The sequence below is a fragment of the Ranitomeya imitator genome, chromosome 8 (assembly GCF_032444005.1).
Source record: "Ranitomeya imitator isolate aRanImi1 chromosome 8, aRanImi1.pri, whole genome shotgun sequence".
NCBI classification, from domain to species: domain Eukaryota; kingdom Metazoa; phylum Chordata; class Amphibia; order Anura; family Dendrobatidae; genus Ranitomeya; species Ranitomeya imitator.
This window is the reverse complement of record NC_091289.1, coordinates 200,803,021-200,818,347: the sequence shown is the minus strand read 5'-3', so window position 1 is coordinate 200,818,347 and position 15,327 is coordinate 200,803,021. Positions and strand designations below refer to the sequence as shown.

Genomic DNA, 15,327 nt, shown 5'->3' with positions numbered 1-15,327 from the left:
GAATGGAGACAATGCGGAGGGGGACAAGCTCAGGAGCCTGCAGTGAATGGAGACAATGCGGAGGGGGACAAGCTCAGGAGCCTGCAGTGAATGGAGACAATGGGGAGGGGGACAAGCTCAGGAGCCTGCAGTGAATGGAGACAATGGGGAGGGGGACAAGCTCAGGAGCCTGCAGTGAATGGAGACAATGCGGAGGGGGACAAGCTCAGGAGCCTGCAGTGAATGGAGACAATGCGGAGGGGGACAAGCTCAGGAGCCTGCAGTGAATGGAGACAATGCGGAGGGGGACAAGCTCAGGAGCCTGCAGTGAATGGAGACAATGCGGAGGGGGACAAGCTCAGGAGCCTGCAGTGAATGGAGACAATGGGGAGGGGGACAAGCTCAGGAGCCTGCAGTGAATGGAGACAATGGGGAGGGGGACAAGCTCAGGAGCCTGCAGTGAATGGAGACAATGCGGAGGGGGACAAGCTCAGGAGCCTGCAGTGAATGGAGACAATGCGGAGGGGGACAAGCTCAGGAGCCTGCAGTGAATGGAGACAATGGGGAGGGGGACAAGCTCAGGAGCCTGCAGTGAATGGAGACAATGGGGAGGGGGACAAGCTCAGGAGCCTGCAGTGAATGGAGACAATGGGGAGGGGGACAAGCTCAGGAGCCTGCAGTGAATGGAGACAATGCGGAGGGGGACAAGCTCAGGAGCCTGCAGTGAATGGAGACAATGGGGAGGGGGACAAGCTCAGGAGTCTGCAGTGAATGGAGACAATGGTGAGGGGGACAAGCTCAGGAGCCTGCAGTGAATGGAGACAATGGGGAGGGGGACAAGCTCAGGAGCCTGCAGTGAATGGAGACAATGCGGAGGGGGACAAGCTCAGGAGCCTGCAGTGAATGGAGACAATGGGGAGGGGGACAAGCTCAGGAGCCTGCAGTGAATGGAGACAATGGGGAGGGGGACAAGCTCAGGAGCCTGCAGTGAATGGAGACAATGGGGAGGGGGACAAGCTCAGGAGCCTGCAGTGAATGGAGACAATGGGGAGGGGGACAAGCTCAGGAGCCTGCAGTGAATGGAGACAATGCGGAGGGGGACAAGCTCAGGAGCCTGCAGTGAATGGAGACAATGGGGAGGGGGACAAGCTCAGGAGCCTGCAGTGAATGGAGACAATGCGGAGGGGGACAAGCTCAGGAGCCTGCAGTGAATGGAGACAATGGGGAGGGGGACAAGCTCAGGAGCCTGCAGTGAATGGAGACAATGCGGAGGGGGACAAGCTCAGGAGCCTGCAGTGAATGGAGACAATGCGGAGGGGGACAAGCTCAGGAGCCTGCAGTGAATGGAGACAATGGGGAGGGGGACAAGCTCAGGAGCCTGCAGTGAATGGAGACAATGGGGAGGGGGACAAGCTCAGGAGCCTGCAGTGAATGGAGACAATGCGGAGGGGGACAAGCTCAGGAGCCTGCAGTGAATGGAGACAATGCGGAGGGGGACAAGCTCAGGAGCCTGCAGTGAATGGAGACAATGGGGAGGGGGACAAGCTCAGGAGCCTGCAGTGAATGGAGACAATGGGGAGGGGGACAAGCTCAGGAGCCTGCAGTGAATGGAGACAATGGGGAGGGGGACAAGCTCAGGAGCCTGCAGTGAATGGAGACAATGCGGAGGGGGACAAGCTCAGGAGCCTGCAGTGAATGGAGACAATGGGGAGGGGGACAAGCTCAGGAGTCTGCAGTGAATGGAGACAATGGTGAGGGGGACAAGCTCAGGAGCCTGCAGTGAATGGAGACAATGGGGAGGGGGACAAGCTCAGGAGCCTGCAGTGAATGGAGACAATGGGGAGGGGGACAAGCTCAGGAGCCTGCAGTGAATGGAGACAATGCGGAGGGGGACAAGCTCAGGAGCCTGCAGTGAATGGAGACAATGGGGAGGGGGACAAGCTCAGGAGCCTGCAGTGAATGGAGACAATGGGGAGGGGGACAAGCTCAGGAGCCTGCAGTGAATGGAGACAATGGGGAGGGGGACAAGCTCAGGAGCCTGCAGTGAATGGAGACAATGGGGAGGGGGACAAGCTCAGGAGCCTGCAGTGAATGGAGACAATGCGGAGGGGGACAAGCTCAGGAGCCTGCAGTGAATGGAGACAATGGGGAGGGGGACAAGCTCAGGAGCCTGCAGTGAATGGAGACAATGGGGAAGGGGACAAGCTCAGGAGCCTGCAGTGAATGGAGACAATGGGGAGGGGACAAGCTCAGGAGCCTGCAGTGAATGGAGACAATGCGGAGGGGGACAAGCTCAGGAGCTTGCAGTGAATGGAGACAATGGGGAGGGGGACAAGCTCAGGAGCCTGCATGGACTCTAGGGTGGGCTCATCATTGGGCTCTTAGGCTTTCTGTCTACTGTGATCCTTTCTCTATAGATAATTCTATAGTTATACCTCTGGATTTACCGATTTGTTCTCTTTCCCCTTTATCTGCAGTAAGAACTCGATGCTGAAAGACGCCATGCCACCAGGTACTCCTAAGGTGAGTAATAATGCCCACTCCATTAATGGTAACTAACTATCCAGCGGGCGCCATTATTTTTTTTGTGCCTGGATTGATATTTTCCTGCATATTACTGGATGTGTAGCTGTGACTTTCTCGTTTGATACTTTAATATAGTAATTGTCTCATGGTACATTAAATACTGGAAATGTGAAGCAAAAATGTCACCAAGAATAATCTGTGTAAAAATAAATTTTTTTATGAGACTATCCATATTACACGTATTATACACAATCCTCCAAAAAGAGTCAACAACAGCACAAGAGTAAAGCAAATATCAATACAATCAACAGTGATATTACACCACCAAGAGGGAAAAGCGATGGAGGAGACGATACTGATCCATCACAGGATGGAGACGGCACTGATCTGCAAGTGATGGAAATGGAAACTAAACTTACAAACTATCCGAATATCTCCAGTCTGAGCCTCCTGCAGAAATCCTAGCACCTCCTCGTCTGAGGAAGGTTCTGCTGCTGATTGTACAAATCCTCAGGATCCGTTGCCGACATCTCCTGTGTAATCACCAACCAATGAGGTCCTGATGGAGACAAGTCTGGAGACGCTACCGACAGCTCCTGTGTAATCACCGACCAATGAGGTCCTGATGGAGACAGGTACGGAGACGCTGCTGGCAGCTCCTGTGTAATCACCGACCAATGACGTCCCGATAGAGACAAGTCCGGAGACGCTACCGGCAGCTCCTGTGTAATCACCGACTGATGACGTCCCCGATGTGCCTGATGCAGACAAGTCTGGAGACGCTGCTGGCAGCTCCTGTGTAATCACCGACCAATGACGTCCCGATGGAGACAGGTACGGAGACGCTACCGGCATCTCTTGTGCAATCACCGACCAAAGACGTCCCGATGGAGACGGGTACGGAGACGCTGCCGGCAGCTCCTGTGTAATCACCGACCAATGACGTCCCGATGGAGACAGGCACGGAGACGCTGCCGGCAGCTCTTGTGTAATCACCGACCAATGACCTCACGATGGAGACGGGTACGGAGACGCTGCCGGCAGCTCCTGTGTAATCACCGACCAATGACGTCCCGATGGAGACAGGTACGGAGACGCTGCCGGCAGCTCCTGTGTAATCACCGACCAATGACGTCCCGATGGAGACAGGCACGGAGACGCTGCCGGCAGCTCTTGTGTAATCACCGACCAATGACCTCACGATGGAGATGGGTACGGAGACGCTGCCGGCAGCTCCTGTGTAATCACCGACCAATGACGTCCCGATGGAGACAGGTACGGAGACGCTGCCGGCAGCTCCTGTGTAATCACCGACCAATGACGTCCCGATGGAGACAGGCACGGAGACGCTGCCGGCAGCTCCTGTGTAATCACCGACCAATTGCCTCACGATGGAGACAGGTCCAGAGACACCGCCGGCAGCTCCTATGTTATGAATGATCAACGATGTCCTGATGGGAGACAGATCCAGAGACGCTACAGGCAGCTCCTGTGTAATCACCGACCAATGACCTCACGATGGAGACAGGTCCGGAGAAGCTGCTGGAAGCTCCTGTGTAATCACCGACCAATGACCACACGATGGAGACAGGTCCGGAGAAGCTGCTGGAAGCTCCTGTGTAATCACCGACCAATGACGTCCCAATGGAGACAAGTTTTGAGACGCTGCTGGCAGCTCCTGTGTAATCACGAACCAATGACCTCACAATGGAGACAAGTCTGGAGACGCTGCTGGCAGCTCCTGTGTAATCACCTACCAATGACCTCACAATGGAGACAGGTCCGGAGAAGCTGCTGGAAGCTCCTGTGTAATCACCGACCAATGACCTCACGATGGAGACAGGTCCGGAGAAGCTGCTGGAAGCTCCTGTGTAATCACCGACCAATGACCTCACGATGGAGACAGGTCCGGAGAAGCTGCTGGAAGCTCCTGTGTAATCACCGACCAATGACGTCCCGATGGAGACAAGTTTTGAGACGCTGCTGGCAGCTCCTGTGTAATCACGAACCAATGACCTCACAATGGAGACAGGTCTGGAGACGCTGCTGGCAGCTCCTGTGTAATCACCTACCAATGACCTCACAATGGAGACAGGTCTGGAGACGCTACCAACACGGGAGCACATTTAGTGTCCATAGAAGAAAAAGGTGGCACTCATCGTTCCTTTATAAGAAATGCCTTTTATTGGTTCACCTTTTAAAACATGCCAGCAGGATGGTATTCATTAGAACACAATGGATGACGGCAGTTTTGCGCCTCCTGCTATTCAACGGGTCCTGGCACATTTAAGCCACACAGGCGGCTCACAGTAGTGCGAGGAACATGTGTGGAAGAACGGCTCCTGGACACTTTGGAAAAATGGCCGCACCACTGGTTCCAGCATCAAATCAATGTAACACCGAGCAGTGAGTGACCGGGAAAAGACTACAGGGGGTCCGGCTACCAAATATTAAGCTCCCACACCATAATCATGGGAGTAAGACCGGTGTGATGTCCTCTCATTGTCCATTATTGTGTCCAAGACAAAAGCCAGACTCATTGCTGAAGAGAACCGACCTCCATCCCGGCCTCTGTTCCCCGTCTGGACAGCACGGGACAATGCCAAGAAAAGGCCACACCGTTCCTATTCACATGTATTTCTGGACGGGCATACTCCAGACTGCATTAATCCATTTTTTTCTCTAACTTTCAGTATAGTTCCATTTTTCCATCAATTGCAGATGAATAACGTCACCATCCTGTGAGTTATAAATGAGGGCTTTAATTTGATTCCCTGGAGATCAGATCTACCCCATACGCCACGTTACAGGCAGGCCCGGTGTTTGCAGTGGGGCACAGGGGTCATCTGCCGAGGGCCCCCACTCTCTTGTTCAATGATAAATATGGATTGTTGTTCAACAAAAAATAAGCCCAAACTCCTCTTTAGGAGCAAACATAGTTTATTTTATTTCGTTATTCTAAAACACACAAATGAAATAGAGGGGAAAAAAGGCAAATTGAACATAATTTCACACAAAACCCCAAAAATGGGTCGGATAAAATTGTTGGTACCTTTCCAAAATTGTGAGTAAGCAACTTTGTTTGAAGCATGTGGTGCTCGCTCAGACTCGCCAGTGGCAAGTGACAGGTGTGGGTAATATGAAAATCACACCTGAAACCAGATAAATGCTTATTTAATTATTCAATCCCAAATTTAGCAGCACTTCGGTCTCTAACATTGCATTTTTCTCTGGGCTACTACCACTACCCTCATCTCTATGGCGCTATTCCTCTGTTTGTCTATACACTACAGCAATCCGTCTGATGAAGATTGATGATGGAGACCGAAACGTTACTAAAATTGGAATTGCGTGCCTAAATAAACATGTATTCTATATTCTGCATACAAGAGTGCCAGATTCCATTTTCTACATATTCAAGGAGTTGCGTTTGTATTCCCAGTATATATAATGATCACACGCTGTGATGTTTGTCCACTGCTGGACGCCCTGATCTGGTGTCACACCCTGGGTTCTCGGCACTTACATGTACTATTCCTCCATATACCACACTGACTCCACGTACTGCTCATCTGCCGGGATGTGGGTGCTGATATTTGCTTCACTTTTATACTGTGGTTTATGCCTCCTTCTGTAAAAACGGTTCAGAGCTCCATGATGTCCCCCCCGTTAATCTTTAGCTTTCTTATTTGCTTTTGCATATGGTCCAATAACATTTTTATGTTATATGAGTTATTTTGTCCACATAGATGCTTCACATTTGTACGATTTAGATATATAATATTTTATTAGAATGTTAGAAATGTTAATCTCAGACTGCCTCCCTGCATCCATCATAACTTGCCAGAACGAGAGGCGTAATACATTATACGTCTTATATTATAAAAAGTTTCATTAACTAAATTAAAGAAATCAATTAATCATATTAATGAGAAATGTATGTATAAATGAAAAAATGCAAAAAAAAATAGGAGTGAACTGTAGCAATGTTTTCCTTTTGGATGATTGGTTGACAGGAGGCTTTTGTATGTGTGGCTTGTGAAGGGTTAATCCCCTCCAGATCTCTATCTCCATGTTTCCTCTGGTGATCGCCCCCATTACAGTGAAGCATTTGATTCATATCACTAAGCGGATCCAGGCAGCAGAAAGGATTAAGATAGTGTTAAGTCTAATTTACTTTTAGTGCAATTTCACAGGATATTGCCCCTTCTGACTGCTCAGATGAGGAGAAAAGATAATTGTCTGAATCCCGATGACAAGATCTAAGACTTGAAAGTGGAGGCGGCGATCTTGGCAGAAAAGATGCGATGAGGGTCATTACAGAAAAGAGTCTGTTTTATAAAATAATGCAGAAGTGATGGGTTTGTAACATGTTGACATGTAGGGGGTACTACGTGAGCAGCTGCGGATACTATGGACACGAGGTGGCATGTCAGAACAGAGAGCACAGCAGAGGCCCAGCGCGGACCCCCAGCCCAGCAGGGAAGCATTTTAGTTGACAAACAGTCTCATCTGCCGGTGAGTGAGAATTAAACAGGGCCGATGTCTTGTTCCAAGCAGAAAGGGCCCAGCTGAGCCCCAGAGGCCCGGCCACTGCTCCCGTAAAGGCCGCAGAATCCAGCATGAAAAGTGAATCCCTGCGGATGAAGACTTTCATCAGGCATCAGACGAGGCTTTGAAGACCCTCAGTCTGGAGTATTGAGCCATCTCCAAACTTTCTGATTTACATGGAGTGTCGTCTTTGTGTAAAGTGGCTTCAAGCTGTTTTATTCTGAAGTCCTGTGATGTTTTCTGTTGGCCTCCATGTCTTCCTTCATCCCTCCATAAGTACAGAAGGAAATCTGACACAGGACAGAGGATAGTGAAGAGAACGAAGTGCAGAGGGCCCAACACTAGGGGGCAGCACAGAGAAAACTGCCCTTTATCCACGGACTCCAGGCCTCGCAGAACATACAACAGCAGGCACGAGAAGAAGATTGTAGGAAACGTGTGACCGCCACTAAGAAGTGATAATTGTGGCCATATTGAGTGTCCGACTAACCAAGAAGGAACTTCCCAAAAGGGAACAATTCAAAACCTAGAAAGTTTCCTGCTGTAATTCCAGCTGTGCTCACTTCGGCATCCGTAGGCGGCGTGTTACCTACTGATACCGGCCGGCTCACAATCCTCCCGCATTGTCTAATGGACAGGACAAGTGCAGATCCGGCAGTAATCGCTACACGTGACCGGTGCAGAAGTGAGCAGAGCCAGAATCCCCCCATGTCTGTGATTTGTATAATTGTGGACGTGAGCCGCCCCCCTGGGTAAATAACAGGCCCCTTCTAGACCCTCATCAGATTCATAAAGAATAAAATACGTTTTCATCCTGTCGAGTGTCCTGACACCACGTATCACTCGGTGGATCGCAGCTATTAGTATCAGTGCAGATGTTTCCAGCAGAGATGTCAGCGCATCACTCCTGTGTTAAGTGATAAGTACTATTTAGATAGGAGTTAAACCTCCGCACAGGAAACACTTTGTGCTGAAGGAAAAACAAGCCGATCGCTGGATGAAAACACTGACAGGCGACGCTGATGGACGGCCAAAAGATGCGTTTACCGCGCGGCAGCCGAAAGGACCACGTCTCATCGCCTAATGGTGGAAAATGACGGCGGCTTTTATCTGGAAGCTGCATTTCAACACAGACGGAAAATGACACTGCTGGACAGTGCAAACGGCGAGAAAGAAAAGATGACAGGGATCGTACGCAGGGAAAAAAAGGTGGAGGGAAAAGTAAAGGCACAAATACACGTGCCAAGAGGGGCCGCATAATGTCCTGGGAAAGCAAGTACCATACAGTGGGCATGTCACACATCATGTTACCGCAGCACATCGCTTGTTACACGGAAACAGTGCCGCCGCCGCCGCACACCCCGGAAACGTGGCATTCGCTCGATCCTCTGTGGTTTACTCACAATAAGGGGTCACACAGGGCGGTTTTTTTGCTGCTTTTTTATGCTAATTTTCAGCTGCTTTTTACAGTACCAGCAAAGCCTATGAGACTTCAGAAATCTCCTGCCACATTGGTTTCTGTGTGATCAGGATTTTGTGCTTTGCTGCGTTTTTTGGGCATAGAGCGTGACACTTCTTTCAGCGTTTTTGCTGCATTTTTCACCCACTGACTTGAATGGGTGTTAAAAAAAAAGCAGCAAAAACGCAGGTATCATTATTTGCTGCTAGAAAATCCAAGGACATTAGCATGGACAAAGAGAAAAAAAAACGCACCAAAAACGCACTTAAACCTGCGTTTCTGACGCAGCTTCTTTCCTTCCAAGAAGATCAGGTTTTGCTGCAGAAAAAAAAAGCAACAAAAAAGCCCAGTGTGAACTTACCCTAATGGGGACCTCATCAGTGATTGTCAGTAAGAATCAGTAGTATAGCAGTAATATTCTCATACATAAGGACAGTATTATAGTAGTTATATTCTTGTACATATGAGCAGTATTATAGTAGTTATATTCTTGTATATAGGAGCAGTATTATAGTAGTTATATTCTTGTACATATGAGCAGTATTATAGTAGTTATATTCTTGTACATAGGAGCAGTATTATAGTAGTTATATTCTTGTACATATGAGCAGTATTATAGTAGTTATATTCTTGTACATAGGAGCAGTATTATAGTAGTTATATTCTCATACATAAGGACAGTATTATAGTAGTTATATTCTTGTACATAGGGACAGTATTATAGTAGTTATATTCTTGTACATAGGAGCAGTATTATAGTAGTTATATTCTTGTATATAGGGGCAGTATTATAGTAGTTATATTCTCATACATAAGGACAGTATTATAGTAGTTATATTCTTGTACATAGGGGGGCAGTATTATAGTAGTTATATTCTTGTACATAGGAGCAGTATTATAGTAGTTATATTCTTGTATATAGAAGTAGTATTATAGTAGTTATATTCTTGTACATAGGAGCAGTATTATAGTAGTTATATTCTTGTATATAGGGGCAGTATTATAGCAGTAATATTCTCATACATAAGGACAGTATTATAGTAGTTATATTCTTGTACATAGGAGCAGTATTATAGTAGTTATATTCTTGTACATAAGGACAGTATTATAGTAGTTATATTCTTGTATATAGGGGCAGTATTATAGCAGTAATATTCTCATACATAAGGACAGTATTATAGTAGTTATATTCTTGTACATAGGGAGCAGTATTATAGTAGTTATATTCTTGTACATAGGAGCAGTATTACAGTAGTTATATTCTTGTACATAGGGGCAGTATTATAGTAGTTATATTCTTGTACATAGGAGCAGTATTATAGTAGTTATATTCTTGTACATAGGGGCAGTATTATAGTAGTTATATTCTTGTACATAGGGGGGCAGTATTATAGTAGTTATATTCTTGTACATAGGAACAGTATTATAGTAGTTATATTCTTGTATATAGGAGCAGTATTATAGTAGTTATATTCTTGTACATAAGGACAGTATTATAGTAGTTATATTCTTGTACATAGGGGGGCAGTATTATAGTAGTTATATTCTTGTACATAGGAACAGTATTATAGTAGTTATATTCTTGTACATAGGAGCAGTATTATAGTAGTTATATTCTTGTATATAGGGGCAGTATTATAGCAGTAATATTCTCATACATAAGGACAGTATTATAGTAGTTATATTCTTCTACATGGGGCAGTATTATAGTAGTTATATTCTTGTACATAGGGGCAGTATTATAGTAGTTATATTCTTGTACATAGGGGGGCAGTATTATAGTAGTTATATTCTTGTACATAGGAACAGTATTATAGTAGTTATATTCTTGTATATAGGAGCAGTATTATAGTAGTTATATTCTTGTACATAAGGACAGTATTATAGTAGTTATATTCTTGTACATAGGGGGGCAGTATTATAGTAGTTATATTCTTGTACATAGGAGCAGTATTATAGTAGTTATATTCTTGTATATAGGGGCAGTATTATAGTAGTTATATTCTTGTACATAGGAGCAGTATTATAGTAGTTATATTCTTGTACATGGGGCAGTATTATAGTAGTTATATTCTTGTACATAGGGGCAGTATTATAGTAGTTATATTCTTGTACATAGGGGGCAGTATTATAGTAGTTATATTCTTGTACATAGGGACAGTATTATAGTAGTTATATTCTTGTATATAGGGGCAGTATTATAGTAGTTATATTCTTGTACATAGGGGCAGTATTATAGTAGTTATATTCTTGTACATAGGGGGCAGTATTATAGTAGTTTTATTCTTGTACATAGGGGCAGTATTATAGTAGTTATATTCTTGTACATATGGGCAGTATTATAGTAGTTATATTCTTGTATATAGGGGCAGTATTATAGCAGTAATATTCTCATACATAAGGACAGTATTATAGTAGTTATATTCTTGTACATAGGGGGCAGTATTATAGTAGTTTTATTCTTGTACATAGGGGCAGTATTATAGTAGTTATATTCTTGTATATAGGGGCAGTATTATAGTAGTTATATTCTTGTACATAGGAGCAGTATTATAGTAGTTATATTCTTGTACATAGGGGGCAATATTATAGTAGTTATATTCTTGTACATATGGGCAGTATTATAGTAGTTATATTCTTGTATATAGGGGCAGTATTATAGCAGTAATATTCTCATACATAAGGACAGTATTATAGTAGTTATATTCTTGTACATAGGGGGCAGTATTATAGTAGTTTTATTCTTGTACATAGGGGCAGTATTATAGTAGTTATATTCTTGTATATAGGGGCAGTATTATAGTAGTTATATTCTTGTACATAGGGGCAGTATTATAGTAGTTATATTCTTGTATATAGGGGCAGCATTATAGTAGTTATATTCTTGTAGATAGGAGCAGTATTATAGTAGTTATATTCTTGTATATAGGGGCAGTAGTATAGCAGTAATATTCTCATACATAAGGACAGTATTATAGTAGTTATATTCTTGTACATAGGGGGCAATATTATAGTAGTTATATTCTTGTACATATGGGCAGTATTATAGTAGTTATATTCTTGTATATAGGGGCAGTATTATAGCAGTAATATTCTCATACATAAGGACAGTATTATAGTAGTTATATTCTTGGACATAGGGGGCAGAATTATAGTAGTTATATTCTTGTACATAGGGGCAGTATTATAGTAGTTATATTCTTGTATATAGGGGCAGTATTATAGTAGTTATATTCTTGTAGATAGGAGCAGTATTATAGTAGTTATATTCTTGTATATAGGGGCAGTAGTATAGCAGTAATATTCTCATACATAAGGACAGTATTATAGTAGTTATATTCTTGTACATAGGGGGCAGTATTATAGTAGTTTTATTCTTGTACATAGGGGCAGTATTATAGTAGTTATATTCTTGTATATAGGGGCAGTATTATAGTAGTTCTATTCTTGTACATGGGAGCAGTATTATAGTAGTTATATTCTTGTACATGGGGCAGTATTATAGTAGTTATATTCCTGTACATAGGGGTAGTATTATAGTAGTTATATTCCTGTACATAGGGGCAGTATTATAGTACTTCTATTCTTGTACATAGGGGCAGTATTATAGTAGTTCTATTCTTGTACATAGGGGCAGTATTATAATAGTTCTATTCTTGTACATGGGAGCAGTATTATAGTAGTTATATTCTTGTACATGGGGCAGTATTATAGTAGTTATATTCCTGTACATAGGGGTAGTATTATAATAGTTATATTCCTGTACATAGGGGCAGTATTATAGTACTTCTATTCTTGTACATAGGGGCAGTATTATAGTAGTTCTATTCTTGTACATAGGGGCAGTATTATAGTAGTTTTATTCCTGTACATAGGAGCAGTATTATAGTAGTTATACTCTTGTACATAGGGGCAGCATTATAGTAGTTCTATTCTTGTACATAGGGGCAGTATTATAGTAGTTATATTCTTGTACATAGGGGCAGTATTATAGTAGTTATATTCTTGTATATAGGGGCAGTATTATAGTAGTTATATTCTTGTACATAGGAGCAGTATTATAGTAGTTATACTCTTGTACATAGGAGCCGTATTATAGTAGTTATATTCTTGTATATAGGAGCAGTATTATAGTAGTTATATTCTTGTACATAGGGGGCAGTATTATAGTAGTTTTATTCTTGTACATAGGGGCAGTATTATAGTAGTTATATTCTTGTATATAGGGGCAGTATTATAGTAGTTCTATTCTTGTACATGGGAGCAGTATTATAGTAGTTATATTCTTGTACATGGGGGTAGTATTATAGTAGTTATATTCCTGTACATAGGGGCAGTATTATAGTACTTCTATTCTTGTACATAGGGGCAGTATTATAGTAGTTCTATTCTTGTACATAGGGGCAGTATTATAGTAGTTTTATTCCTGTACATAGGAGCAGTATTATAGTAGTTATACTCTTGTACATAGGGGCAGTATTATAGTAGTTCTATTCTTGTACATAGGGGCAGTATTATAGTAGTTATATTCTTGTACATAGGAGCAGTATTATAGTAGTTATACTCTTGTACATAGGGGCAGTATTATAGCAGTTATATTCCTGTACATAGGAGCAGTATTATAATAGTTATATTCTTGTACATAGGAGCAGTATTATAGTAGTTATATTCTTGTACATAGGGGCAGTATTATAGTAGTTATATTCTGTACATAGGAGCAGTATTATAGTAGTTATATTCTTGTATATAGGAGCAGTATTATAGTAGTTATATTCTTGTACATGGGAGCAGTATTATAGTAGTTATATTCTTGTACATGGGGCAGTATTATAGTAGTTATATTCTTGTACATAGGAGCAGTATTATAGTAGTTATATTCTTGTACATGGGGCAGTATTATAGTAGTTATATTCTTGTACATGGGGGTAGTATTATAGTAGTTATATTCCTGTACATAGGGGCAGTATTATAGTAGTTATATTCTTGTACATAGGAGCAGTATTATAGTAGTTATATTCTTGTACATAGGAGCAGTATTATAGTAGTTATATTCTTGTACATAGGGGTAGTATTATAGTAGTTATATTCCTGTACATAGGGGCAGTATTATAGTAGTTCTATTCTTGTACATAGGGGCAGTATTATAGTAGTTCTATTCTTGTACATAGGGGCAGTATTATAGTAGTTTTATTCCTGTACATAGGAGCAGTATTATAGTAGTTATACTCTTGTACATAGGGGCAGTATTATAGTAGTTATACTCTTGTACATAGGAGCAGTATTATAGTAGTTATACTCTTGTACATAGGGGCAGTATTATAGTAGTTATATTCTTGTATATAGGAGCAGTATTATAGTAGTTATATTCTTGTACATAGGGGCAGTGTTATAGTAGTTATATTCTTGTATATAGGAGCAGTATTATAGTAGTTATATTCTTGTACATAGGGGCAGTATTATAGCAGTTATATTCCTGTACATAGGAGCAGTATTATAATAGTTATATTCTTGTACATAGGAGCAGTATTATAGTAGCTATATTCTTGTACATAGGGGCAGTATTATAGTAGTTATATTCTTGTACATAGGGGCAGTACTATAGTAGTTATATTATTGTACATAGGAGCAGTATTATAGTAGTTATATTCTTGTACATAGGAGCAGTATTATAGTAGTTATATTCTTGTACATAGAGGGCAGTATTATAGTAGTTATATTCTGTACACAGGAGCAGTATTATAGTAGTTATATTCTGTACATAGGAGCAGTATTATAGTAGTTATATTCTTGTACATAGGGGCAGTATTATAGTAGTTATATTATTGTACATAGGAGCAGTATTATAGTAGTTATATTCTTGTACATAGGAGCAGTATTATAATAGTTATATTCTTGTACATAGGGGCAGTATTATAGTAGTTATATTCCTGTACATAGGGGCAGTATTATAGAAGTCATAGTCTAGTACATAGGAGCAGTAGAAGGATCGCTAATATTCCGGCTCCTCGCTCAGCTGAGTGTTAGCTGTAACTCGAGTGTCCCTTGTCCACTCTCACTCGCTAGTAGACGCAGAGGAGAACGCTGCCAGAATAAGGAGTGAGAAGGTGAAGAAAGTGCCCCGCTCGCACTAAATTTATGGCTCTGTTGCCATTAAGGGAAAAATTAGCCGATGGCGGCTATCATATTAAAGGGTGAGAAAGCCGTGAATTACCTTTTTTAAGATCTTATTGCTTACAATGATAATTTTACCTTACAAAAGGCCATTTTTAATGAGTGATACAGGAGGGAAGCTGTGATTTACTGCCGTATGTTCCTCACCTTTTATACTGATTTTTTTTTTACACTTACACACATTTACTTCTTTCTTTCTTTTATTAAAACGCAAACTAAGAGCAGGTTTTTACATAGGGCAGGGGGACGCTAGTGTAGTAGATCGCAGTATTAGGAGGTCTGCTTCACAACTTTCCCAAAGTTGTATAAGAAGGGGATAAGTGGTGTGCCATGCTGTTCATGACTTTATAGGGAAATTTTCAGCTGCCCTATCCTCCTAAACAGCTGCCATGTCTCTACTGCACCCACGAGAGGTGGTGAGTTCTCCATCAATGGAGGTCTTCACACAGAGGCAGGGCAGACATTTGTCTGAGATGGTTTAGTGAGTCCTGCATTGATTAGGGGGTTGGACACAATGACCCTGGAGGTCCCTTCCAATGCTAACATTCTAGGATTCTATGTTCTATGAATCTATTTCTATATTCTAACAGGATCCTTCTTCTGCCTTACTGATTGCTCTATAATTGTAAAATCAAGTTTTA

General features: G+C 42.5%; 1 protein-coding gene across 2 annotated transcripts in view; it reads left to right on the top strand.

The window, feature by feature from the left end:
* The window catches only part of RNF220 (ring finger protein 220), a 347,897-nt gene that overhangs the window by 258,004 nt on the left and 74,566 nt on the right, over positions 1-15,327 (top strand). For both annotated transcript variants that reach the window (XM_069735841.1, XM_069735840.1), the window contains exon 3: positions 2,457-2,502. In XM_069735841.1, coding sequence (XP_069591942.1) covers positions 2,457-2,502 — 46 coding nt within the window. The remainder of the gene's footprint in view (positions 1-2,456; positions 2,503-15,327) is intronic.